Source organism: Cyprinus carpio, chromosome A19 (assembly GCF_018340385.1).
Source record: "Cyprinus carpio isolate SPL01 chromosome A19, ASM1834038v1, whole genome shotgun sequence".
Taxonomy (NCBI): Eukaryota; Metazoa; Chordata; class Actinopteri; order Cypriniformes; family Cyprinidae; genus Cyprinus; species Cyprinus carpio.
In genome coordinates this window covers 21,759,272-21,786,147 of record NC_056590.1, presented here as the reverse complement: position 1 = coordinate 21,786,147, position 26,876 = coordinate 21,759,272, and the positions used below count along the sequence as shown (strand labels likewise).

Genomic DNA, 26,876 nt, shown 5'->3' with positions numbered 1-26,876 from the left:
CTCTATTGGAGCGGCTCTCCATCGTCATGACCGTAAAACGTGTTTGGATGGATGTGTGGATTTATTTACATGACATACAAAGAATTGAAATCAAATGGAGTCTGCAAACAAATTATGTTTCAAAATTGGGATTTCCTCAGAACCACTGAACCTGACTGTTGGGTGTATAAAGGCAGGTGTATCTAAATACTTTTTTTGTCTGATTCTCGAACATTGAACATATTGTTTTTACAAACCACTTGGTTTGAGATTTAGTTTTCTAATGCAGTGGCAGTCACTTTTTTTTAAGTGTGGCTTAGAGAGCTGAAACACTAATTTTGATCGACACATCTCTACAGGATCTGTGTATGGGTAAACATTAGATTTTATTATTAATTAGATTTATGTTAAAAACATCTGATTTAGGCAAATTGCGTTATAATTATTATATCTTATACCATATGATTTACCACACAGAGAATGTCATATCTTGGACTACATTTTGTGCTTGTACTAACTACAATTCAAAAGTTTGGGGAAGTACGTTTTTTTTATTTTTATGATGCATTACTTATACATTACAACAATTCTATTTCTAATAAATACTGTCCTTTTGAAATTTCTATACTGAATCTACACTATTATAAATAGTGCTTTTACAGTTGAATTATATCAATATATGGTTATGGTTATATACAGTTCAGCTGATAACTGCTACAGTGTTATTTCTAACAAATCCAGTTTAACTCATTTGATCATTAGATGCCCTGGTTGACAGTAGGCCACATCTTTAAAGATATTGATTTTACTCTCACAAACTCAAACTATCAAAATGTATACAAAAGAGCATTAAATTACTGTAAATGACTTTCAGAGATCTGTTACACCTGTTTTTCATAAACAAAATCTGGATTTATTCATTTTTTACAATCATGTCAGAGTTATACATATACATCAAGTTACCTCTCACATAAGCATTTACCAAGTATTACGTAGTGACTGAAAGGTTCAGAGCTCTGTTTAAAGGGACAGAGAAGTTAGAAAGCGTGCTTAGGAAACAAGAACTACCGAAAACAAGTGTTTGTTTTCAAATATAGTCCAGTAGAAACAAATGTGGTGAAAGTAGAATCAGATTTTCAAAAAGCATATATTTGAATTTGTGAATGTGCAAGAGAAAAGCAAATGTAGAAAATTCTGCTTGAATTGTGTGCTCCAGTTCTGTCCATTAGAATGATGAATGAATGCAATGACAAGTGGCATAAACAATCTCCTAGGGCCACCGTTGTCCCGTAAACACATGGTCAGTGCGCTCTAGCTATGTCAGTAAGGCAGAGGAGTGCTGTATTCCTTACAATCTCCTCCATGCTGTCCATTACCTGAACTGCATGTCATATAAAGCTGGAACCTGTCCCATAACTGCATGCATAGATATTAATGTTGAGATCATGCATCAGTGCTCATCTCAATCACTCGGATTAATCTCAGTTCTCCCGGTTTACTCACTTCTTCAAAAATAGTGGTGAGTCTGTACATGGCTGAGGTTAAGGTCACGTGTGAGACAGTGAGAATCTTTTTTGTTCTCAAATAATCAGACAAGAAATATACTTTATGGTAAGTATTCCTTCATGCCGGATGGACCTGTGACCTATTGATTAAGGGATGATGAATGTAGCAAAACAAGGCATTCATTGTGAGGTCATATCCTGGTCAAAGATCATAGTCTTAAAGGGATAGTTTACCCAAAAATGACAATTCTGTCAACATTTACTCATGCAATTTCAAATGTGTATGGCTTTAATAGATCTTAGTCAAGGTAGCACCATATTTAATTTTTTACAGGAATGAAAGGGAAGCTGTGAGGATAGAAGTACAGTGTGTTCATCAGTGTACTGTTGTTTAACAACATACCGACTGTTCAGCTATAAATCGTCTTTCTGAAAAAAAAAAAAACTTTCAGTAGACAAAAACACCATAAAAAGTTTTAAAGGATGTGAGTTGTGAAAATTACATGATCTATGACCATTGTAAAGACTTCAAGTCTGTTCCTCACAGTCTTGTTTTCAACTGTGTTAAATTCAATATGGCGTCTACCTGAATAAGGTCTATAGGGTCAAATTTGCTGTTTTGTTCCCCACTGACATTGTATGGGCCACAGAGACATTTTCTAAAATATCTTTTGTGTTTCACAGACAATAGAAAATGGACCATTTTCACAGACTGTGATGACACATTTCCACAGCTATTATTGTAAGTCTGGCAATGTTTTTTATGTTTTCATTTTTTTTTTTAAATGTAATGTACAAGTTTTTTAGTGTTGTGCATTACAGGACATGTAATGTACAACACTATACTTTGTTTTATTACCTTGGCATTAAATGACTGAAAACTTGGTAACTGCTGTGTGAGTGTTTCTGATACAATGGCTAAGGGAGTGACATCCTTCTCTCTTTCTGACCAACGTTTTTAATCACTTTATATTTTTTTGCTGTTTTGGAAAGTCATAGAAACACTATCATGGATTTTTTTCTTCTGCTATTAGCGGAAATGGGAACGCAAAAAACTATGAAGGCTTCCGCTTTTGAGAACCCTACATGGTATAAAAAAAGGAAAATGTATTGGTAATGGTCCAGTAATTTTACAGACATTTCCATTAACAATGCAATGAAGTGCAAAATTCAAAATATGGGTAAAAAACCTGTATAAAATAAATATGGAAAATTCCTAATACAGTTCATTGTGCCATATTTTTTTTTTTTACAGATTTCTTGTAAAGTGTAGAAACGTGAAAAGGGTCCATCATACAGGTTTGGAATGACATAAATCCCATTTTTTAAATGAAATGAATCTTAACTAATTGAGAGTCTCATTTGGGGAGAAAATACAGACTACTTTTGACCCTCTTGTTTGTTATGCAGTTGGACTGATGCACATGCTGAATGAGGAGATGGGCTGCAAGGCAGAGAGGCTGAGGATCAAAGAGAAGGGCATATGAACAGCCTCTATCACTAACCCCAATAAATTAAAACAAACTTGCCTGAACTATTCAAACTATTAACATGCATTTTAATGCTGGCTATTTCCCCAAATAATTTTCTATTTATTTATTTAGTTTTCTTTCTTTTTTTTTTTTTTTGCACGGTGGGCTTCTGAGCGATGATGCAGTGGCAGGGTGCTATCGCAGAAGAGAAGGACCCAATAAGCCAAATAGACTCTGTGATGTGGGAAGGAAACCTGAGGGTCTAACATTTGGAAGTTCCTTCCTTCCTGAAATGCCAAGAGGAACCATGCAAGATCAAAATGACAGGAGATGATGCTTTGGTGGAAACATGTTCTGTCAGTCCATCATGCTGTTCTTTACAGCAATCTGTGATGCTGTTTTCATTGAAGGACATGTTAGTGATAAATAAAGGAAAAGTACTGGATGTAGTACATTCATTAGAAGCTCAATGACTTCTTGTGGCACAAGGAGTCTATTGCATCAGGCCAAAGTGTAAGGCCAAGGCCGAGAAAGAGAGTCCGAAAATCTAATTAAGTTCACAATGCCCTGGACTTTTTAGAAAAAAAGACAGACAGAAAAATAGAATTGCTCTGGGGACCTATTGATTATCAAAAATTCAATAAAACCAAGAAACTATATTGGCACAAAGACTTCCAGAAAGAAATAACATCAAGCAGTCAAGTGATTCGTCCCCTCATATTTTGGAAGACTGATAAAAAATTATGGTTAAAGACCACTTCAGATAAAACTCTGCCATCTACTGGTAGAAGTCCAAATGTTCAACAAAATCTCAATAATATCTTCATCCATGTGAGAATATTTCTCTAAAACTTTCCTGAATCAGTTGAAATAAAGTAAAAAGAAGAAACACTGTTACTACAGGCATGTTAAAATAAAAACTGGACATTGTAAAACATCAGGGCATAGTCTGCAAGGCAAAGTCTAGAAAGTTTGGCAAGAAGCCACCATCCACTATGCAAAGGATGAACCCATGCAAGGATACAGCAGTTGTTAAGAGGAACTGTGCTAAGTTAGTTTAGGGAGGTATTTAGCCTTTGGATGAGCTGCCCTGATGCTACAGCCAGAGTGGGACTGCTGCCGGGTGTTTCTGGGGGTCATTCCATGTTACCACTGTCTGAGTGGGAGATATTAAGTGTGTTTGCAGAGGGGAACAGGTCACGTTGATCAGTGGGACTGTGGTAGTCAGAGGTCAAGTCAGGTTCCAGCAGGGACGACAGGGTGAAGTGGGATGAGCCTTTTTTCAGGCACTGGGAGTAGAAGTTCAGGAGCAGGTCCAGCTTGTTTTCGATTGACTGCACCTGAGAAGGAAAAAGAGAAATTGTAGTCAAGTTACAAGATCTAGTGCTATTTTATGATGATCTGACAATGTTCAGGAAATTAGTTTGGATTATTATTGAATATCAGCAGTTTTCAAAACCACAAATCTATTACGTGAAACCCAATGGGCTGCACTATAGACACTATAGGTGATGAATTACTGCAATGACAAGTCAAAACTAAGCACAATAACACTGAAACTCTAAAGATACCTTATACAATTAAAAATAAATAGCATCTAAAAAATTTGTTTTGATTAGATGGAAAACAAGATTTGGTAGAGGTAGGTAGTTAATGATAAGGAATAAATTACATTTAGCAATATATTAAAATAGAAAACTGTTATTTTATATTGTAATAACATTTCTCAATATTACTGTGTATTACTATATTTTTGATCAAATAAATGTTGTCTTGGTGAGAATAAGAGACACCTTTCAAAAACATAAATTCTTACTGTCTCACAAATCTACATAGATAGATAGATATTAATATTAATAGCTTACCTGCTTCTCCACTTTCACCACACGTCCCATCATGCTTAATTCATCCATCTGTTCTAGTTCAGCAGGAGTTTTTTCCCCTTTTTCAGGCCTCACTTTTTTATCTGATGGAATAGCACCACGGCCTATGATCTGATCCACCCTGTAAATAAAAAAAGTCAATGGGACTTATTTGGAAATGCTTTTGTGTTAGGAGTAAAAGCTGACTATAGAAATGTTGGCTTATCTGTATTTTATTTTGACTGATCAAACCTCGTCTGCAGGCTTTTGATTCTGCCCAGCATATCGAGGTGTCCTGCTGAATACTGCTCAATCACATCTTTTACATCATATGGCCGCAGGGTTTCTTTAAATTTCCTCTTGGCCACAAGGAATTTAAGGATCCTACATTCACATGAAACACAAAAGCCCATTAGAATGACCCGGAATGTAGGCTGAATGTCGTAGAACCCTCCATGGCATTACAGGAAGAGATAAAACAGGAATACTGCAAACAGCTGTGAAATGAGCCATAAGATTAATAAGTGTAACAAGATTAATTAAAGAGAGGCCTTATCAATTACATGAGTGATTCATAAACAGGCAGTGCAGAGAGAAAGAATACATCCCCCACCTCACGGCTGGTAATTATTCTGAGCTTGGACAAAGGAGGAGGAGGACATACTGAGGAGGACAATTTTTTTTTTTTTTAAAAGAGCCATTGATTCACAGGAACAACTTGCGTGTGCAACGGCAAAAGTTGAGCTGTGCATCTCTGCCCGGGTGATGGTGCAGTTTCAGTCAGATCTCAGAAGTAGTCCACAGCTGGTCCACAGCACATGTCAAGCTCCCCCACAGAACAAACAAGTTTCTTGATGACTCTAGAGTTTAGGCTTTTTGCTGTCTGTATATATATTTTTTCATCATATAATTTTGCAGGTAGCTGCGTATTTTGCCAGGGCGGGTCTCAGGTGTGGATAAAAGAGAGAGTAAGGAAAAAGAGAAGGTGAGCGGGAAAGGAAAAAAGAAATCCCATTTATTTCTATCCTCCAAGGGTTTCCTAAAAATGCTGACTCACTCACTTGATGGCAATGCACTGTATGGGTGTAGAATACCCCAGTCCACAGAAGCATTTTAGATGGAATCCCTAAGAATAGCTGCATGAACAAATATCAGCCTTCATAATTTATCTGAGGTAAGGATAAATGCAAAAAAAAAAAAAAAAAAAACATTTAAATACAGAGGAATCTTTAATTAAAAAAATTTGGGGAATAGATTTTTTAGTGATCAAGCAGACCTAATTCATGGCAATCATTTGAAAGCTTTCCCCAAAACCAGGAAAATAAATAATATAAAATAACACAAAATAAAATAAAAAATGAAATCACATTTTAAATATTTATTGCATTATAAACTGTGCAGAAAGTAACTCAAAGCTTATTTGAGGGAAATCTGGTTTTAGAGCATTCTACATTCTTCTGTCCTAAGATTGAATAGTACGCTGTACACATTTGTGCAGCAGAACACTAAAACTGTGGGCCTTCCACAAAAGTGAAACTTCAGCATTGTGGTGAAGCTAAAAATCTGCCTGTTCCTTATGGACATAAATTTTATCGAGGGCTCCTATGTAAAACAGATAACAGGAAATGATGCACCTATGAGTATGTACACACCTGGAGCTCTGCTTTGAGAAACTGTTTGGACAATGTGACCTAATCACCCATGGTATACTGGTCAGGATGAAAAGCTAGAAGATAAGATTGTCCTCAGAAAGTGTGACATTCACAGGTGCAGTATGTGCAAGGTGCAAATATGAGATTTAAGCATATCTACACATGGGTGATTCTTCAGATAGATGCACATTTTTGACTCCTTGAAATCCTGTAAAATGAAACTTCTTCAAAACGTTTCTTCTTTTGTTAAAACATTTATCACATGTCCTGTTATAAAGATCTGAACACGGCCTGAATCAACCTTTAACTGCATTTTGGCATAATATGCGACTATACTGTGATACATGTGATGCTGATGACATGTATTGACATTTTTCACATTTACATTTATGAATTTGGAAGATGATTTCATCCAAAGCAACTTGCATGTGAGCTAGAGGAATCTGTAGGACAAATTGTACACAAAAACTAAAATATGAGAAATTATTATTTTTATAAGTACAAAGTAGAAATTCTCTAATTTTAACATTTAAAAATGCATTACAGGACGGAATGTTGATGATTTACTCATTCAATATGATTGCAACTTCCTTTTCATGCTGCCTTTAAAAAAATCTAATACACATTTTATTAGAAAAATTAAGGTAAATGTAATATTTCAATACTATAAAAAACAGACAAAAAGTTTGAGGCTATATGCATTTTCGTAACAGAATGACAGTTAATTTTTACGTTTTTTATTTATTTAAATATTTCTTTAAATTTACAGACAACAATGTCGCCCTAACTGAAGAATCATCCATATACATCTTGTACTTACTGAACTAGGAGCTTGTGCTGCACTGACCAATCAGAGAGAGGCCACTGGCTTCTCAGCAAGAACTTGACAATATTTTTAGAACATCTTCTATTACTTTCTGCTTGCTTAAGCAAGAAGTAGGAACCACAACTGAAGGTTGCCATGCCCTCTATGAGTCTAACTCCGCTTTGTCTCCATAATGGTCAACTGATGTAATTGCACCATGAAAAGGTCATGGCTGACAGAGCAGATTCTATACTAAGGTCTCTTTTGCAAAAGACCAACTGTTCATTCAAACTGAATGGCATGCATGGTGACATTATCTGAGAATACTTGGACATTAAGTGAACTATAGGACTCTGTAGAGCTCTGTAGTGGTGTTTTCAACACGACTAACCTAACAGCTCGAATTAGGGTCTTCACTGCTGGTATCACATCATCCATGGCGACATCACAGTAAGATTTGTCCTCTGTGTGCTCTTCTCCAACTCCCTCAACTATGAGAAATCAGTCCGTAGTGAGAAGAGAAAAATATACACCACTGTTCAAAAGTTTGGGTACAGTATCAATCAAAACATCTATGTCTTTTGAAAATTCTATCAGTTAAAGAATCTTGAAAAATGTCTCACTTTTTCTAGAAAAATACAGTACAACTGTATTAAACATTGGTAAGATTAAGAAATTAAAACTCAATAGGATCATGTGACACTGAAGACTAGAGTAATGGCTGCCAAAAATTCAGCTTTCCCAATAAACGTGCAATAAAATTTTCACAATATAACTGTTTTTACTGTATTTTTGATCAAACAAATGCAGTCTTGGTGAGCATTAGAGACTTCTTTAAAAAACATTGTCAAATATTCCCAATCTTGAACCTTTGAACGGTAATAAGTGTTTATAAATATGTATCTGTATAAAGGTAAAGACATCGTCAGAAATAGCTACCATCTGCAGCCGGACGTGGTTTTAGTCGGAGAGAAGTACGGAATCGTGTCCGATCATTGAAGCTCCAGCTTTTCTGGACCTTGCTGGGGCTGGTGGCTTCTGGAATGTTCTCCGTGCTGGGGGAGCACCGCACATTACCTGGGGGCAAAGGAGAAGCCTTGCTCCGGATAGCCTGAGAGGAGCGTGAATTGTTCATCCTAATTCGGTCACGGAAGCCAATCTTCCCACTGGCAAGAAAGTTAGAGGAATGACAAGGAAATGAATCTTTTTTCCTACATGTTCCATAATGTAAAACATTTTTTTTACAGAGACTATGTCTGCTTATGTAAGAATACACTGCAACGAAGACAAACAGACAAAAGGGTTAGAAAACAGACACTGATCTATCAACAGGTGATCAATTTAATTTACATGGTAACGTTGAACCCACAAAGAAGGAAAATGGCTAATCAAAGACATATGTTGCCCTGTGTGAGCATCATATAATTTCATGGTTAACAAGAAAGAGAAGTCCAGATTTATTTACATTTAAGGCAATATCATAATATTAAAATATTGTTAGGACAGCTTGTGCTAACTGGAAAACACTGCAGAATAACAATTTCTTAATCAGTATTATTGTCTCTATCTTCAGTAAAAAAAAAATTATTAAAAAAATATTTTTTTTTGAACAGCCCATGGCTTTTTTCTTACTCCATTTTCAAATAATTTTTTCATGTTTCAAACATATTTTCAAGACAAAATTAATGATTTTCGCAGTGCATCACTTTCAATAAAAGGATCTAGTATCCCACTAGCTTGTTAGATTCTCCACTGAACAAACTTTTAGAACGCATGAAAATTATTTTACTGTACATACAGTCATATGTATTATTATTTAAACAGTTAAGAAAGCATAGCAGATATTGAGCTTAATATTTTGTAGCATGCCATCAAAAGGAGCAACAGCAGAAATGCAAGAGCACTCTTTGAATCCATGGAACCAAGCACAAGCATGCTGAGGTAGGTATTTCTAGCTGAAACATTTTGTTTAATCAAGCTAAACCCGTAACTTTATTCAAAATAATGACATTCAAAAAAAATCTAATAATTGATGAAAACATGCTGGAAAGTAAATTTTTTTTACAGTCCTAGTCATCTTTTGAGCTTTTTAAATGGTGCTTAAAGTTCACCTAAAAAAATGAAAATTCTGCCATTAATTATTCACCCTCATGTTGTTCCAAAACCGTAAGACCATCGTTCGTCTTTGGAACACAAATTAAGATATTTTTGATGAAATCCGAGAGCTTTCTGACACTGCAGAGAGAGCAATGTAACTGACACGTTTAAGGCCCTGAAAGGTAGTAAGGACATTGTTAAAATAGCCCATGTGATGCAGGTTTACATAAGTACCATGAGTAGTGCAAGTGGTGCAGCTGACACAGGAGCTGCCGTTCTGATGTGGAACCCGGATGCACTGCGCCTTGTTTATAAGCAGTTGACCACTACATATAACAGTCTTCGTAAACATGTCTGAAGATTTGGACAGAGAGGATGACTTGCATGTTTTTGCCAAGCCTATGCCAGAACACCGGTTCCTGCGTCAGCAGCATCACACGCATGTGTCGTAGTACTCTCGTGAACGCATGTCAAAGACTGACATGGAAGAGAATAAATTGTTGAATGAAGTCATTAGTTTTGTTTTCTTTGTGCACAAAAAGTATTCTCATAGCTTCAGAAAATTTGGGTATGAACAACTGATTTCACATAGACTATTTTAACGATGTCCTTACTACCTTTCTGGGCCTTGAACGCATCAGTTGCGCTGCTGCAGTGTCAGAAAGCTCTCGGATTTCAACAAAAATATCTTCATTTGTAGTTAATGACAGAATTTTCATTTTTGGGTGAACTAACCTTTAATCCCCACATATTGCCATTCTAAACCCGCATTTAAAGGATCAGTTCACCCAAAAATGAAAATTCTGTCATTAATTACTCACCCTCATGTTGTTCCAAACCCGTAAGACCTTCGTTCATCTTCAGAACATGAATAAAGAACGACATGAGGGTGAGTAATTAATGACAGAATTTTCATTTTTGGGTGAACTATCCCTTTAACGTTTCACACTTGAAATTTAGAAGCAGTGTCAGCACCTCTTTTACCCATATGAAACCCTGCTCTGGAGCAGATTTATCACCCATTCACATCGCAGTGTCAAATGTGTATGGTGTGAATCGATTCTGTGTTAGAATGTTACAACTAGATGCTTAGCAACCGTCAGCCAATCGCGTGCCTCATGTTCACACGCTTTGGACAGTAATGAAAATATTGCGCGTTGAATAAACAGTTGTATCAGAGTTTGAGGGGAAAATGTCAAATGGTGACGGAAAACCATGGCGGAAAACACATGAACTAGAGTGAACAAAAGACTATTCTATTCTTAGTCTAAAAGGTGCATTCAGAAAAAAACTTGATAGTAATCTGCTTATAAAAGGTGCGCAGTGCTAGAGCATTTATGTAAACAGGTCACGTGCTGCATTCATTTAATTAATGACACTGACACTGCAAATAAGAACGTTAACCCAGGGTTTAGGAATGTACAATGTGAAACCTCATTTTATGAATACCCAGGATTAATTGTTAACCATAGGTAAATTACAAGCAGTGTGAAACGTGAAGCAACATAACCTAGGGTTTAGAATGACCCAGGGTTTAAAATGTGAAAAGCCTTAAATTGAAATACTGTTTCAATCTCATACACATAGAGGTCACAAACCTCATGCACACTGCATTTCATTTGGCAAGAGCCAAATTTAGCAACCCACAAATCTACATCAGATTATTTTTCGCGTACAAACACATGCTTAAACATTGAAAGAGCTCAGTCTAAGCATGACTCGTACATGCGTACCACTCCTACAAAATGTTTAACTGCTCTGACTCAAGAATTCTTGATATTCCTGCATCCAAAGAGGATGAATAACGATTAAGTGAAAGGGACATGCATATCGAAATAAACCATGAAGAAAAGTTATTCAGGTTTTTAGTTACACCAGACCACATGGTTTATCAATGCCCTGTGAGCACATGCAGGCCTCATCTGTGTGCATTCAGCAGAGATTTACAGTACTTTGTTCTCTGGTCAGCCTCTCACAGATTAAAGGGCAGATTACTGAGGTTAATGACCTAGTGCAGCTTTTGTCTTTCACAGTTTATGAGGAATTTAATCTAATCATGATGACTATGAATGTCTCTTCACACAAGGCATTACGAATCTCCCTGAATGGGTCGAGCTGCACTGGATCAGTAAGGCTCAGAGAGTTTCAGGCATCAGGGAAGGGACGGATCGTGCCCAGTGTGCACAGGCACATCACACATGGATACCTCTGCTTATTGCCAGTATGAATCCGGAAGAAACCCCTCTTTTTAGGTATGATCTGACTGAAGAGACACACAAGGCAGAGGGAGGGATTTGTGAGGGGTTGTGAGGGTTAGTCAGCTGTGCTAGGACACACGCATTACACTTGTTTTTAGTGTGCAGTCTGCGGGCAAACATTTACATTTCATATGCAAGTAGTATGTAATACAACCCCAGCAGATAATGCTCTGGTAAGCAGATATGGATTAATATCTCTCTGTTAGTGTAGCTCAAGATAACAACTTCAATTTTAAATGAAAAGTTCATCCAAAATTCATTTCTAATAATTATAAAACTAATATGACTTTCTTTCTTCTGTGAAACACAAAAGGAGATGTTTTGAAAAATGTCCTGGCTGCTTTTTTCTCATACAGTGAAAGCCAATGTGGATTAGGACGGTCAAGCTCTAAAAATGACAAAACACATAATTTAAAAAAAAATAGTATAAAAGTAATATGCAGACATCTATGCTATATTTTAAACCATAATATACAGCTCTGTGTGTGGAAAGGGTCAAAATTTAAGCCACCACTTGCTTAAATATTTCTTTCCATCATTGCTTTCAAATATTTTGTACAGCTTCAGAAAACTTGGAATATAGGACAACAGTTGTATGAACCACGGTTGTAGTGCTTTCACTTTTTCTTGACAGCTCCAGACCCTATTTACTGTTATTGTAAATAGTTCATAATATCACTTTCTGTGTTCCACAGATGAAAATAACAGGTTTGGAGCAACATCAAGCTCACTATTAGTTGTGGGCAATAATGTGCACTTTAAAACAAAGTGTAACTTAGTGATAATTGGAGAAATAAGTGTTTCTGGAGAAAGGCTTGGTGAGCTCGCACACACACATTCAGGAATCAGGATCAGCACATGCAGTCTTTCAACATCTCTGTTTTTTTTTTTGCACTGAAATTAAAAACTTCCCCAGGATCAGTTGAAAGGGCTACTACATGTGGAACCTATAGGGGTGAAAGGTAATTTAGGAAAAGTAGAGTGAGAAAGTCTAAGGTGAGGCAGGCAGGGATAGGGCGGCATGCAGATACTGGCATGTGAGGTTATTCAATTAGATTTCAATGCATCTGAGACCCGGTTCATTTTTATCATCATCACTCTAAACAAAAAGCAGCTCAAACGGTAAGCACAGCATGGCCAACGACACTTCCCATTAGGCGAAATACAGTCTACCACAAACCTGCATGGAATGTCTGTCCTCCTGAAAACGTGAATGGATGGAGGGATGGCAGAGAGATGAGGAGGAGAGGAGGAGAATGGAGAGGTTGAACGAAGGGGTATGAAGATGGGTTGTGAGACACACTGAAAGGTCAAAGGGTAAAGAAGTAATGCTCTCAAACACAAATGTGTGCAGGCATTAACACACACAAACACACACACACACACACACACACACACACACACACACACACACACACAGGCCATTGTATCAAAGACCAGCATCAGATATGCGATCGATTATGGAAATGTTCAATTATATATAACTACTAAAAGGCAACTTCTTAGAAAAAATAAAAAATTAAAATCTATCTACCATATATCAAAGAGTACAACTTCATCACATATCTGATAAATCTTTCAATGTCCCAGTATAATGTGTATTAGTATCAGCACAAAAAACAAGCCAAGCGAACACAGAAAGGCATACAGAAAACACAAACAAGTAACACAACTGCAGCTTCATTAACTGCAGCTTACTGGAGTGTCAGGTGTTGGACTTCCTGTAAACAACTTGCATATTTGATGAATGCTTTAAGTAATAACCTGAGACTTTACTACACTACAGTATGCTAGTATGTGAATTTAACTGTGTGACTGTAAATTGCAGGGAAGAGTTAGTGTCCTCTAGGAAGACAGTTAAACTGGACAGTGTCGTACCTGTCCCCGGACAGGTAGGGGGAGCTATACGGCCGGAGCCCCGACAGCAAGGTGTGGTAGGAGTTGTGAAGAACCTTCTTGGTGCTACGCTGCCGTTGGAGGTGACTGAACAGTAATGTCAGTTCTCTGACCCACAAGCAAAAATAAAAATAATAAAACATGATAAAGAAACAAAACAAAATAGAAACCAAGCAAACAAAAAACTAAAAACAAAATGGCAAATGAACCATTAAAACACCTTTAAAAAGACAGGGACAACTGAGTTTATAAAACATCTGGGTTAAACAGAAATACAAACTTCCCTGTCATTTTAAATGAATGATAATTAGTCAGATTAATTCATCCAAAGAAGAATGCATGTGGGATAAATATTATTAAGGGAAAAATAGAAATTTATTAACAAAAATCAAAAATGTGGAACACTGAGATGATTTATAAAAGGAATTAAATCATATATTGAATACCAATTACTCAGCCAAACACAATTGTAAAATTGTGAAGAAATGTTTATATTTGTTTGTCAGTTACAAAAATTTTTTACATAGGATCTTTATACACTGAATTGTAAAATTGTGAAGAAATGTTTATATTTGTTTGTCAGTTAAAATTACTTCCTATTGTTAAATTAGTGTTATATCTATCAGAGAAAGTATTAAATGCTGGTTACAATTTCTATTTCTCCACATTCTTCATCCCACATTAACTGGGACAAAAATGAAATCTCACGTGAAATCTCAATGAAAACTTGTCATAATCTCTGCTTTCAGTACATGCAAAAATTAATGTTGCAGATGAATAAATCAAAAGGATAAAAGGAACTGCAAAACTATCAATTAAATCATGATTTTTGGGTCAAAGTAACACTTTTATTTAAAGTGAAAGGGATTTCATAATAACACTGTGTGTCTACAGGGAGGATTCACTGATTGTGTGTTTATCACAAATAAAATATTGTTTTATCAGAAACTCTATTATAAATCAGTTTGACTAATGCTATTTGGGATATTTTGAAATCATGACCTCAAAACGACAAACCAGTCAGTCATATCAGTTACACACAAGGCCAGTTCAACTTGCACAGCACAGATAAGCATCTCCGCAGAGGGCTCCGTTACAGGTCATACTTACCTAAAGGACGGAAGCATACTGTCATAGAAATACCAGGTGGCTGTGAGATATGAGTGCTGAGCATCTGTAGAGTAGAGACGCCATGCAGCCTGTGGAGACAACACGATACAGCACGGCACAAGTTGACACACGCAGACGTACATGTACAGAACACACACAACATACACATATTTGGACGAGGAAATAGAAATTATGATTTTATTTGCAGCAGGTGTGTTGCTGACTAAGCAGTTACCTGTATGAGGTTGGCAGCGGGTGTCCTCCTCTTCTCAAAGTGTTTCTGCCGGTGCTGCTCCTGCACTTTCAGAGCAAAACCTGAACCCAGGATGCCCTAACAGAAAGGACAGAGGACCATTCGATGGTTTGGGATCAGTGGCAAAAGAAATGTCACTGGCCTTAAAATCGACGGCAGTACTTACAGCCGGCAGGGCAAAGAAGGACACTCCTAGCAGGGCAAAACAAGCTGCTAAAAGCCGACCTTGCCATGTGCGTGGTGTCTTGTCTCCGTATCCAATCGTAGTGAGGGTAATCTGGGTAAAAACAGTGGAGGTGTAAATAACAACATGCTTTTCCTACCAAACTCCAAAATTTCTAAATCACAAAACATGTTTATGGTTAACCAGTTTGGTCAGTGAAATGCATGGCAAGGTCAGGAAAATCATCATCAACAACAAAAACACAATTAATTAAACAGCTCATTTGCTTAAAAAAAGGGTTACAGCTCAAGGCAGTGGCAGTTATGAAAAACTAAAATGAAAACTGAAATAAACCTAAAATGAATAAAAATAATTAAAAGTTAAATAATAATAGCATTTTTATGTTTTAATGCAGGCAGGTTGTATAAAACCTTTACAACCTGCCTGCATTAAACATAAAAATGCTAAAAGCTGAAACAACAACAAAACACTAAAATGACATGCGATTTCCATTTATGAAAAATATTTAAATTATAAAATAATAATAATAATTAAAAAGTACAATAACCATGACTTGAGGCCCCACTGTGTGCATGTAGGCATGATGCTTCTAAAAATAATTTCCAACTCAGCAGATTCAGGATATTATTCAGCAATCAGTCTACTGGAGGCAGAATTATAATCCCAGTTGAGATAAAACCAAATAGCTGTAACATCAATTCCCACAAAGCTATTCTGAGCCAGGGAACCGACTGAAAGAACAGCAGACACGGGTCATTAGTTCAGTCTAGGGCAGTACTTACTGTTCCCCACCAGAGGGAGTCAGCATAAGTGGAAAATTCTTGGTTATCCTCCTTCTCTGCCAAATAGACCAAGAAGGAGGCAAAGATCAGTACCAGGAAGCCAATGTACCAGGCTGTGATCAGCTCCTGAGAGAGAAACAGAGAGAAAGGGACAATGGGAAGCTATGAAAAGAGTATTCCAGAAGATTTTAATACACTTCATTGGAAAACAAATGAAATAGGCCAATCAGGTAAATTTATGGCATACATATATTGTATTATGTATATGTTTTAAAAAGTTTAAAAACATGGTTTAAACAAATGTTACAGTGACATAATATTGAAGCAAATGTCCTGTGATGGATTAGCATGTGTGCTGTCACCTTGCTGTGAGCGTACACCACAGAACCCAGTAGCTTCCAGGTTCCTCCACGGCGGTCCATGCGCACCATGCGCAAGATCTGCAGAAACCGCATGCTGCGCAGAGCAGATGTAGCGAAGATATTTCCCTGTGTGCCCGCTGCTATCACTGCCAGTGATGCCACGAAGACAATGAAGTCTACAAAATGAGAAAAACATAGATGACAATAACAGAAAACAGAAGGGAAATAAAGACAATAGGATATTTAAATGCATATATTTAATATTATTCCACTAATATGGGGCAAAACACAATCAGGTTTTGAGGGGGCACCACTTTAAATAAATAAATAAACTGCTATTTATTTTTGTAAGACATCTATTGATGTCATTTATGTTTATTGTGCAATGGGCTGAAATCTCAACCTATTGTACATTGATATCCATACACACTACTGTTCAAAAGTGTGGGGTCAGTAATATTTTTCTTCCTTTAAAGAAATTACCTTTTATTCAGCAAGTATGCTTTAAATTGATCAAAAGTGATAGTTAAGTCATTTACAATGTTATAAAAGAGACACTTTTTGAAATATCAAAGTATCCTGAAAAAAAAAAAACAAAATGAAAAAATATTTAGCAGCTCAGTTGTTGTTAACATTGATAGTAGACAGAAATGTTTCTTGAGCACCAGATCAGCATATTAGAATGATTTCTGAAGGATCATGTGAAAATGAAGACTGGAGTAATGATTGCTGAAAATTCAGCTTTGTCATCACAAGAATAAATTACATTTTAAAATATTTAAATAAATATTTCTACAGTTTTACTGTATTTTTGATCAAATAAATGCAGCTTTGGTTATCATGAGAAACTTTTTTCAACATATATGATAAAATCTTACCTACCCCAAACTTTTGAACAGTGTTTAGATTTCTGTACTAGAAATTTATGCAAATTAGTGCATATTTCATTAAATAATAACTCACTTGCATATTTAAACCCATTTTTTTTTTTTTTTAGATTTATGTGTTAGTAATTTTCATTTTTTTTTTTTAGATGGGTTTTTTTTATTATATTTATATTCATTGTGTTGGGTTTTTTTTTAATTTATTTCACCTTTAGTGTGTTAGAATTAAGTATTAATAAAGATGATTGTGGGTAGATGATGACAGAATATTTAAAATAAACCTGATTGGACTGACTAAATTTGTGAATGGTTTCATATGAATTGTGTTTTCTGCCATAGATATTTATACAAACAACTTTTGTTTCCCTTCACTTTAAATAGCCATGGTGCTTTTGATCTCAGACTCAGTCTTTACCTATTACGCAGAAGGGCTTTCTGGCGAACCGTAGCCGACCTTGCCATCCTCTGTACCGGCAGCAGCAACCGGCAGCCCAGATCCTCACAAAGTACTCCAGCCCAAAAACCACAATCATCACAAACTCCTGCAAGTCCAACAACATGAAATCAAAATCATTCCTCTTAATAATGCCTGCCTGGCAGTAATCACTAAAGTACAAATACCAGTTCCTTAAAAAAAAAAAATTAGAGATTATTTATTCAGTCATCATTTACGCTAAATCATATGACTGCTTCTCTTCCTGGTGAAGATGCCACAGACAGCTTGGATTCACAAAGGCCTTCACTAATGCTTGTATTGATTATAGATCCTATAGTGGCACCCGCATTCTCAATGTGAACAAACACATTACAGACTGAGTGTACATTCAATACCAGAACTTGCATGATAAACAACATAAACCTTTCCTGAAGGAGACCATTAAATGGAAAAAATTGGGAGAGAAAGTCAGTGTGAGAGAGAAAGCACTTCATACTGAAAGAGTGATTATAGAATTGCAGCTAAGATTATTGGATGGAGTCGGCTACTTCTTGCATACTCGACAACACCTGAATCCTCCCGTGTGCTTACACTGCCATTTCCCAGAGCAAAGATCCCAGCGGAAAACAAAATGCACACTTAACGCAGCCACAGGGAGACATGAGACAGTACAAGAATGCTTACCGTGTGCCAATCAGATGAGAAATGAATCCGGCCTGAGATGCTGCTAAAAAGGTAATGAAAATAAGGCCTAATAATTTTCAAAATGTGTGCAAACTCCCCCCTCATGTGTTATAATTAAGCCGTACACAGCACACTGATAATAGTTCATCATATTAAATAAAGTTTGCAATTCCTTCAGATGGATGGCACACAGAACATGCTTTAGCAAAAAGCCTTATAATGAATTAATAATAATTTGAAGTCACAAAACTTTCTACTGCATATGTACAAATTTATGCTTACAAAGGATTTCAGAACAATACCGGCTGGACTAATAAGATAAACTTCTTAGTAACACAATAGACAGCAAAACAGGCTTGCATACATGGCACATTTGATCCATAATGCTGGCAAACAGAAAAAAAGACCCGATTCACCTTTTTTGAAGACACACCTCCAAAAACACCTCAAAAAAGATATACAGACTGCGACTGGATGGACTAACAGCCACAGTGAATGCCCTGTGCGATTAATTATTTAGATGATGTGCTATTATGAATGTATTTAGAGACGGCACAGACAATGTGGATGCTGTTTAGTGAAGGTACTTAGATCAGACAATCTGTGGCTGCTAACTTTGAATTTTCTTTAAACTACATTTTTGGATATAAAACACAGGAAGGAAGTCAAACCATTTGCTCTACAGGTAAGATAAAGTAAGTGGATTCATTTAAATGCAATTCAATAGATATGGATACTGTGGATACTGAAACTGTGTGAGACTTAAAGCGGTCTGGTGACGAGGGATGAGGTTGAATCAACAAACAATTAAGAAAAACAAGAAACGATTTTCTATTTCTACTTTGGTGATTGTTTCAGTTATTTTAAAAATATTTGTATAGCTAAAGGAATGAAAGTATTGTCATTATTTACTTACCCTCATGTCATTACAAACTGGTAGCTCAGCACAAAAGAAAGAAATTCATCATACAGGAGAATGATTTGGAGCGACATGAGGGTGAGTAAATAAAAACAAATTTTGTCTGTGGGTGAACTATGCACTTTTCAGTACATTTCATTATTTAAATATGGTAAAATGTGTTAAATCTGAGAGTACTACACTTTTATTGGTAGCTGATAGCATTATCAAATTAGCCAAAATATTTAATAAACAAACATGCAAAGTGGCTGCATCTTGTCCTGCTCGTAGATATTGGAATTACATCATCTAGGTATGAAAAAAGCCCTTTTCTCCAGTAATGGCCATTCCAAAGTAGCTGTGCTTTCTGAAAAACTAATCAACAACAAAAAAACGGATAATATCTGATTATAGTAGATGTTTTGCCAGTCGGAAAGTCTTAAAAACATGAAACAGGCTTAAATTTGATGTCGGGAAGCTGCTAGTGAAGGGATTGGGACTGTGCATGTTCTTGTGGTGCCATTTATTGTTTTGATATAATTTTCCTCCAGACTGATTAGTATTGTTAGTCTGTTTAAGGTATAGTTTGTGTCATTTTAACCCCTTACCAGGATGAAGAGCGCCTCATTGGAAAATTTATGATGGTCTGGAATGGTGGAGAAAACAGAAAGCACCAGACAGCTGAACACTAGGAGAAAACTGAAACACAAACAAACACACACAAACTAACAGATCAAAATACAGTACAAAACTAGGGTTTGCTGTATTTTTTTTATCAAGTAATACTTTATCATGTAAAGCACATTTAAATTAATGCAGATTTTATAATTATTATTTGATTATTATTTTTTAATCTATACCTCGATACCTCAGGAAACAATAGCAAAAAAAAAAAGAAAAGAAAAAATCAACAAACAAAAACACAAATATAGCAAAACAGCAATGACTGACCAAAAACTCAAAAACAAACGTGTTCTACACGTATGGATGAATATTGCCTCTGGTGGACAGAGAAACTCGCCATGGCACTGACACCCTATAATCCAAGTTGGCACTCAGCTCATACACACAGATGCTCTTAATCACTGCTGTCACAGACCCCGCTTGGAAAGCCCAGTATGCCCACTCAAAATGGAGTGGATAAAAGCAGAGATTACTGCCCCACTTCCTGCCATTTCTCGGGAAAAGGGGCCCTTTCGCAAGAACTGGTGCTCCCAGATGGCTCCAGGTGCTCCCAGCTGAAACTTTGCAAAATAAAAGCTGGATTCGCCCCACGGTTCTCAGAGAACTTCTTGGAGTCCGATTGGCTTCATGCAAGCAGCTGCTGCTGGGGATCATGCCAAACCCAACACATCTGGCTCACTCACTCACACGTCCCTGTGTTACTGCTCGCTCATACCCGCTGCCTTACTTCTCAGTTTTGCAATCTAACTGCACGAGGACAGAATGAAATTGTTCAGCTGTGCTCTTGGGTGTAATGTGATGGTTAGGAGAAACAATGTCTTGGTTGTGAGGAAATGCAAGATGATTCAAACAGTCACAACAAAAGGACCTTGTTGCTTAATTGAGGCCCATAAGGACATTTGAAATACAACTCCTGGGGCTTTTTTCACAATCAATGATTGATAGAAGCGGTAAAATGCTAATAGCACAAACTCTCAGGAATGAAGAGCGTTACGAGACTGACAGATCTTAACTAGCGGATGTATACTGATTCACTTAGAAAAGAGGAAGGAGATAAAGATAGGTAGACAGCCAGTTAACGTCTTGAACAAAATACAGTACTGTTAGATGATCATCAGCTGACATCAGAAGAGGATGAAAACACTTAAAGTCCAAAGATAATAATTCACTTTCTAAAGTTTACCATGTTTACCATCCCAAAGAATGACTCAAGACAAAAAATAAAAATAAAAAATTCAGCAACCTGTAATCCATGCTTTCCTTTGTTGGATGGTATTTAATGGACTTGGTTTCTGGAGGCATTTTCCAAAGTTTTACGTTTAAACAATTTCTTTAAGGTTGAATTTTCCCTCATTTGCAGTATCTGTTTGCAGTTCAGAGTGCAAGAAAAGAACTATGACTTTAAGCAAACAAGATCAACCATTAAAAAAAAAATTTTAGACATTAGTTTCTTTCTGAGTATAAATATAGGCTAGATTGAGATATTGATGGCTCTAATAAATAATAATGCATAAACAATATTTTGGAAAACCTCAGAAGACTGAACCATGAAGCGTTTCTGCTGAGTGTGACTCATTACTGCAAACTAATGTACTTTAGGTAAAACGATCTCTCATAAAACAACAGACTGTGAAAAGGAGGCCAAAAGCTATTGAAGAGGAGGAGCTTTTTCAGTGCTGAATCATCAACAATCTGAATGGATGGACTGAGGAAGAAAATGCCCAGAAACTTCTAAGCTGCCCATCAAAAAACAATGAACGCAGTAAAAAATAGATACATTAGAGCATGCAAAGACCATGTGCGGCTAGCATTTCAGCTGAGAAGCAAGTTTTAAACCCAAAGTCAATCAGCCAAAAGCCGAAATCAAATCCTCAAATCAGCAGAAATGACAGTCTCATGAGGTGAAAACAATACAGTGCCACGTGTGTTTGTATTTCCTGGTAAGCACATGATTTGCTGTAAATCAAGTCGATACCATTCTGATGGAATGCCTGTGTTGACAATTGGTCCCGGTTGAATTTTACACTGAAAAAAAAAAAAGAAGTAAAATTGCTGTTAAATTTCACAAATTATTACAAAACTGCAAATACACGTTGAACTAAACATGAAATTCTGAAGTATGGAAAGACTGAAATAGTATTTTCTTGTAAACGTTGTGGCACTGTTGTGAACGCAACAAGGAAGAGAAGAAATTGTTGAATTAAGTCATTATATTTGTTTTCTTTGTGCACAACAAGTATTCTCGTAGCTTCATAAAATTACGTTTGAAATACTGATGTCACATGGACTATTTTAACAATGTCCTTACTACCTTTCTGGGCCTTGAACGTGTCAGTTGTGCTGCTGTCTCTGCAGGGTCAGAAAGCTCTCGGATTTCATCAAAAATATCTTAATTTATGTTTTGAAGATAAACGAAGGTCTTACGGGTTTGAAATGACACAAGGGTGAGGAATTTATGATAGAATTTTCATTTTTGGTTAAACCATCCCTTTAAGGAGTAGTTAGCTATTTTTAATTTAGTGAAAAACACAGAAGAAAAAAATAACAACACATAATAAGAGGGTGAGTAAATGATGAAAGATATATTTTTTTCTTATTATGAGGTTTTGTTTTATTTTGATGTATGTTTTTTTTTTTATTATAAAGTTTTATTTTAATCCCATGTAAGCTGATAATTTAATCAATCCATCCATTCAGGTCTTGCACAAAGAAAAAATAAATCATAGGAAAATCTAAGAAGGCTTTATGTCTTTTCTTTTCTTTTTTCTTATCTAGTTAAACTGAGTCTGGTTTATGAAATAATCCATGCAATAATGCAGCATGACATGTAAAGTATGCTGCAATGGATCCTGCTGTGGTTCTCATTAGACTAAATCTTAGGCTAAATTCATCACTTGGACTGTTAATATGCCATAAAAGCCACGGTGAGATGAAAGCATGAGGACATAGATATGGGTCATGTGGGTAAACAGAGGGGATGATGAATAGTGAGGGCTTTACACATTGCTGAGCTGGACTCTGTAGACTGTACACCACAAAACATCTGCACATAACGCCAGAGTCTCTGACCCTAATTCAATCATGGCAGGCTGATGGACCAGGTATCAGTTACACACAGAGAGAGATAAACATTAAGCTATGCTAAGGGTGGAAGAAAGATAAATGTTTGGAAATGGAAAAAGTGGAATGTGTCATGTGATTCACCTATGATATCTTATTGACAATATGTACACAGAATAATGTAGATGGGTTAAAAAGCTAAACAAACAATATATCAAATCAGAGAAACGAGAATAAGATTGTACCTCTAAGCAGAGGACAAAGGTGGCAGCAGTGGAAAGCTCTATAAATATCCACGCGCCTTGAATTGTGACAGCCTGCAAATTTGTCCAGTACACACAACCACATTGTTAACGCTGCGAGGTGTCTGTGGGGAATATAAGAATAGGAAAGAAAGGCTGAAGATGCAAAAAAAGATGAATGCCTTGATACTGTACAATGCTTTATATAGTGCATTAACGTGTGTATGGTAACGTGAACAAAAGAAAAACACCTCTAAACATCTGTCCAAGTCACTGTTAAAAATGATTACCTCAAGCAAATACTGATGAAATACCAACAATCTCCTTGACCATTGTAGTCATTCTGGCTAACCTGGTAATGTGAAATGAAAATTACTTGATCTAAAGATTTACAATGAAGGCAGATACATGTTAAGGAAATGTAAAATATTAATTCATGTAACATATAAAATAATATAAGTAAATTAACTAAACTATAAGCCATGCAAACTGTTGGCTTCAGTTTTTAAAATGAACAAATATTGCAAAATAATGGTATTACTGCAAAAATGTGGGTTATGGGGCTGCCTTCACATTTCAAGAATTGATAAAAAAAAATACAACTCTTCTAATGAGGGGTAACATCTTGCTGAAGCATAAATAAAACACAAGACACAGGTTTGGCAACACAAGCTCTGCTAGGAAACACTGTGTAAAACCAAACAATCCATCTATAACGCAAATCTTTTATCCACAGTCTAGAAAGCTGCCTGGTAAGTTCATAATAATTAATTTAATTGTAAAGTGGAATTGGAAGTCAGTGTTTAATACTGTACACAGCTGTGAAAGATGCCAAAAAGAAGAAGCAGTAACAGACAACACAAGAGCCGGAAGTAAAGCGCTTCAATAGCCGCAACCGGTCTGGAAAGCATAAATCCTTAATGTAAGCTAAACAGTGTTAACACTGATACCTATCATACAAACAGAAATACTATCAGTGAACATCAGCATAGACACTTCCCAGAAGAAAGCACAGGCTCCAGCTACTGAATCATACAAAACTGCCCTGCATGTGGAATGAGGTTATTATGAGGTCATTTAAATGTGTTTAAAAGGACACTCCACATCTGGAAAGGAAACGCTAGGTATTGCTCAAGTCCTAAGTTGTTTGGTTCAGTTTTATGTTTTGCTTGGCTTAAAGCAATAGTTTAAGCAAAAATTAATTCATTGTCATTATTTACTCACACTCATGTCATTCCAAAACTGAAACGTTTTATCAGAGGAACACAAAAGTAAATTTCTTTGGAATCATTACCACACAATCTAAGTTCATTGTGACCGTGGTCAAGTCCAAAAAGTACAAAGAACACATGAACAAACTAAAAAGCAAACGACAGCTTTGTATGGAAGCCTGTTTCTGGAAGAAAATGTATTTTTCCACAGAATATAAAAAAAAAAAAAAAAGATAATTGTGACTTTTTGTATCACACTTTGGACTTTGTTTCCTACAATTCTAAGAAATAAAGAATTGCAAGATATGAACACATAATTCTGACTTTTTTTCTTGCCATTCCTAGCAACTCTGACAGAATTTCCTCTGAATTCTGAGTTTACATATCATAATTCTGTAAATAAAATAAAATACAAAACAAATATGGTAAGTGCTTTTATCTCACAGTTCTGAGTTTATATTCTGACTTTTTCTCTCGCACTTCTGACTCAAAAAGAAGAATTGTGAGATATTAACTCAGAATCGTCACAATTCCCTATTTTAGTTTTTTTTTATTCTGAGGCAGAAGCAGATTTCCATAACTGTGCGTGAGGAACAAACCAGAAAAATTTTGTTATTCCCCTTTGCCGAGGCTGACATTCAGACTACTGTGACACTTTTATGCTGTTGTAGTGTTTATTTTAGTGCAAATTCAGCTGTGAGAATACATCTCTTCAGCAGTCTTTATGTAACTGGTAGATCATAAATTCATTTTAATCAGATCACTGATATACTGTTATGTCAACTGCAAATGGCATCTATCAGTGTGTCTCCACTATTCATTCATGTCACACATCAGACCCTGTGGCCTTCTGAGCACACTCAGCTATCTAGAAACTCTCATTCACGCTATAGTTTGAAAGGGCACAATCACAGGCCACTGAGTCGCAGTATTATGAGTGGGATATATGCTGAGCTTGCTGAGTGGAAAAGCAGAAGAGGAGTGAGAGATGTTAATTGGACGGCAGAAGGATGATGAGAGGCTTGACATTTACAGACAATACTGTTACCATGAGCAGACAATTAGAGAATCCTCTCCATATCCTGAACAAAACATGATGTTTTGCCTAACCATCCATATTTCCACATCTACAATTTTCTATCAGAAAACAAGCTATTTCCATGTGAATGGTAAATATCAAATGAGGAACATAAAGTAACTACGCACACATTTATGTCAGAAGTGTTGATTTAAAACATTCAGTTTTTGTTAAAACATTTTTTATATTGGAAACTTTCACTATTTAACAATTTATTTTTGTTATTGTTTCTTTTTTATTGTTACTTGTAGATAGACAGATAATCGAACAGCAAAAATAAATAACACTAGAATATTCATATATTCAAAAAGAATCATCATAAAATATCAAGTATAAATGATTAATTAAATCATTTAAATATTAATATTGATAAAAAAAGCTAAGCAATTCCAGTTGTATTTTGTGAAAATATCACATTTTTACTGAAATGTTCCCAACACCACATTTACACAACTACACACAAACCTGCACAGTCGCAAAAGATTTGAAGCAGTGTTTTCAAAAACACACACACACACACACACACACAAACCACACACACACACACACACACACACACACCTTGCACTCAGTCTTTCACGCGCACAGTTCATTGCCCAGATTTCCAGTATTTATGTGCTGACATTTCACTGCTCAGTGCACTGCTAACGTCATTCCTAAAAGCCCAAACCCTTGCAAAATATAATGCTTTTATTTACACACGAGGTGAAGAGAAGCCTTAATTTAATGCCGACTTGTTTCTAAATATGTCCTCTTTTTCTCCCTGACATTACTTCAGCGCTGGGACAGCCACATGCTAATATTTCAGCAGCATCCACCTGCACATTTTTCTGTTCCGTAGTTATTGATCAGATTGTAAGTTTCTGATCTAAACTACATATAAATATAGTGTGTCAAGCCATGATGAAGTCACATAACAGAACAGTTTACATGATTGTACAACAATGAATCTAAAACAGCCTCACTGATCAAAATAAATAGCTCTCACACAGTTTCCTTCATATATTCATTACACTCGAAAATGTGTGCTTTCAGATTCAAACAATGATTGATAAGTTTAAAATATATTCTTTTAAGTTACTATTATTTGATCGTGTTGGACTCATATAGCCATGCTCACATATGGAAAGAGTCTTTGATGAAATACTTTAAAGATGAAAAAAAAAAAAATCAGATAATGACTTCTATTTTACAGTCATGAGAAGTGCTTTGATTTAAACATTAAATTAAACTGAATTTGAATTAAAACATACAAATCAAATGACTGACAATGATGTAAAAAAAAAACTGCATTATGTGTTATTTATAAATGTAAAATTATTATTGCAGAACTATGCTCTGTGGGACAACCAAATATTTTCTGAGCATTTATTCATTACTCTAAATCACTTTGTGTGGATAAGAACCACCAATCTTTCTTTTGATTAAGAGTAACACTTTAGGCATGGAGCATGGATAACTGTTTAATAAGTGCATGGTCAA

At 36.0% G+C, this 26,876-nt stretch overlaps 1 protein-coding gene and 1 long non-coding RNA gene across 2 annotated transcripts in view; one reads left to right on the top strand and one right to left on the bottom strand.

The window, feature by feature from the left end:
• Positions 1–10: 10 nt before the first annotated feature.
• Positions 11–3,028, top strand: LOC122148830. Its single transcript, XR_006162662.1, has 5 exons — positions 11–176; positions 2,169–2,226; positions 2,519–2,597; positions 2,740–2,783; positions 2,895–3,028. It is a non-coding gene; the product is annotated as an uncharacterized LOC122148830 (long non-coding RNA).
• Positions 3,029–3,985: 957 nt separating this feature from the next.
• The window catches only part of LOC109112291 (potassium voltage-gated channel subfamily KQT member 4-like), a 37,110-nt gene continuing 14,219 nt past the window's right edge, over positions 3,986–26,876 (bottom strand). Inside the window, exons 2-14 of the mRNA XM_042777023.1 lie at positions 19,728–19,818; positions 17,517–17,643; positions 16,218–16,393; positions 15,856–15,981; positions 15,056–15,166; positions 14,872–14,967; positions 14,637–14,725; positions 13,509–13,634; positions 8,215–8,441; positions 7,667–7,766; positions 5,071–5,202; positions 4,822–4,960; positions 3,986–4,296 (exon numbers count right to left, since the gene is read on the bottom strand). Coding sequence (XP_042632957.1) covers positions 4,093–4,296; positions 4,822–4,960; positions 5,071–5,202; positions 7,667–7,766; positions 8,215–8,441; positions 13,509–13,634; positions 14,637–14,725; positions 14,872–14,967; positions 15,056–15,166; positions 15,856–15,981; positions 16,218–16,393; positions 17,517–17,643; positions 19,728–19,818 — 1,744 coding nt within the window. The 3' untranslated portion in view covers positions 3,986–4,092. The remainder of the gene's footprint in view (positions 4,297–4,821; positions 4,961–5,070; positions 5,203–7,666; positions 7,767–8,214; positions 8,442–13,508; positions 13,635–14,636; positions 14,726–14,871; positions 14,968–15,055; positions 15,167–15,855; positions 15,982–16,217; positions 16,394–17,516; positions 17,644–19,727; positions 19,819–26,876) is intronic.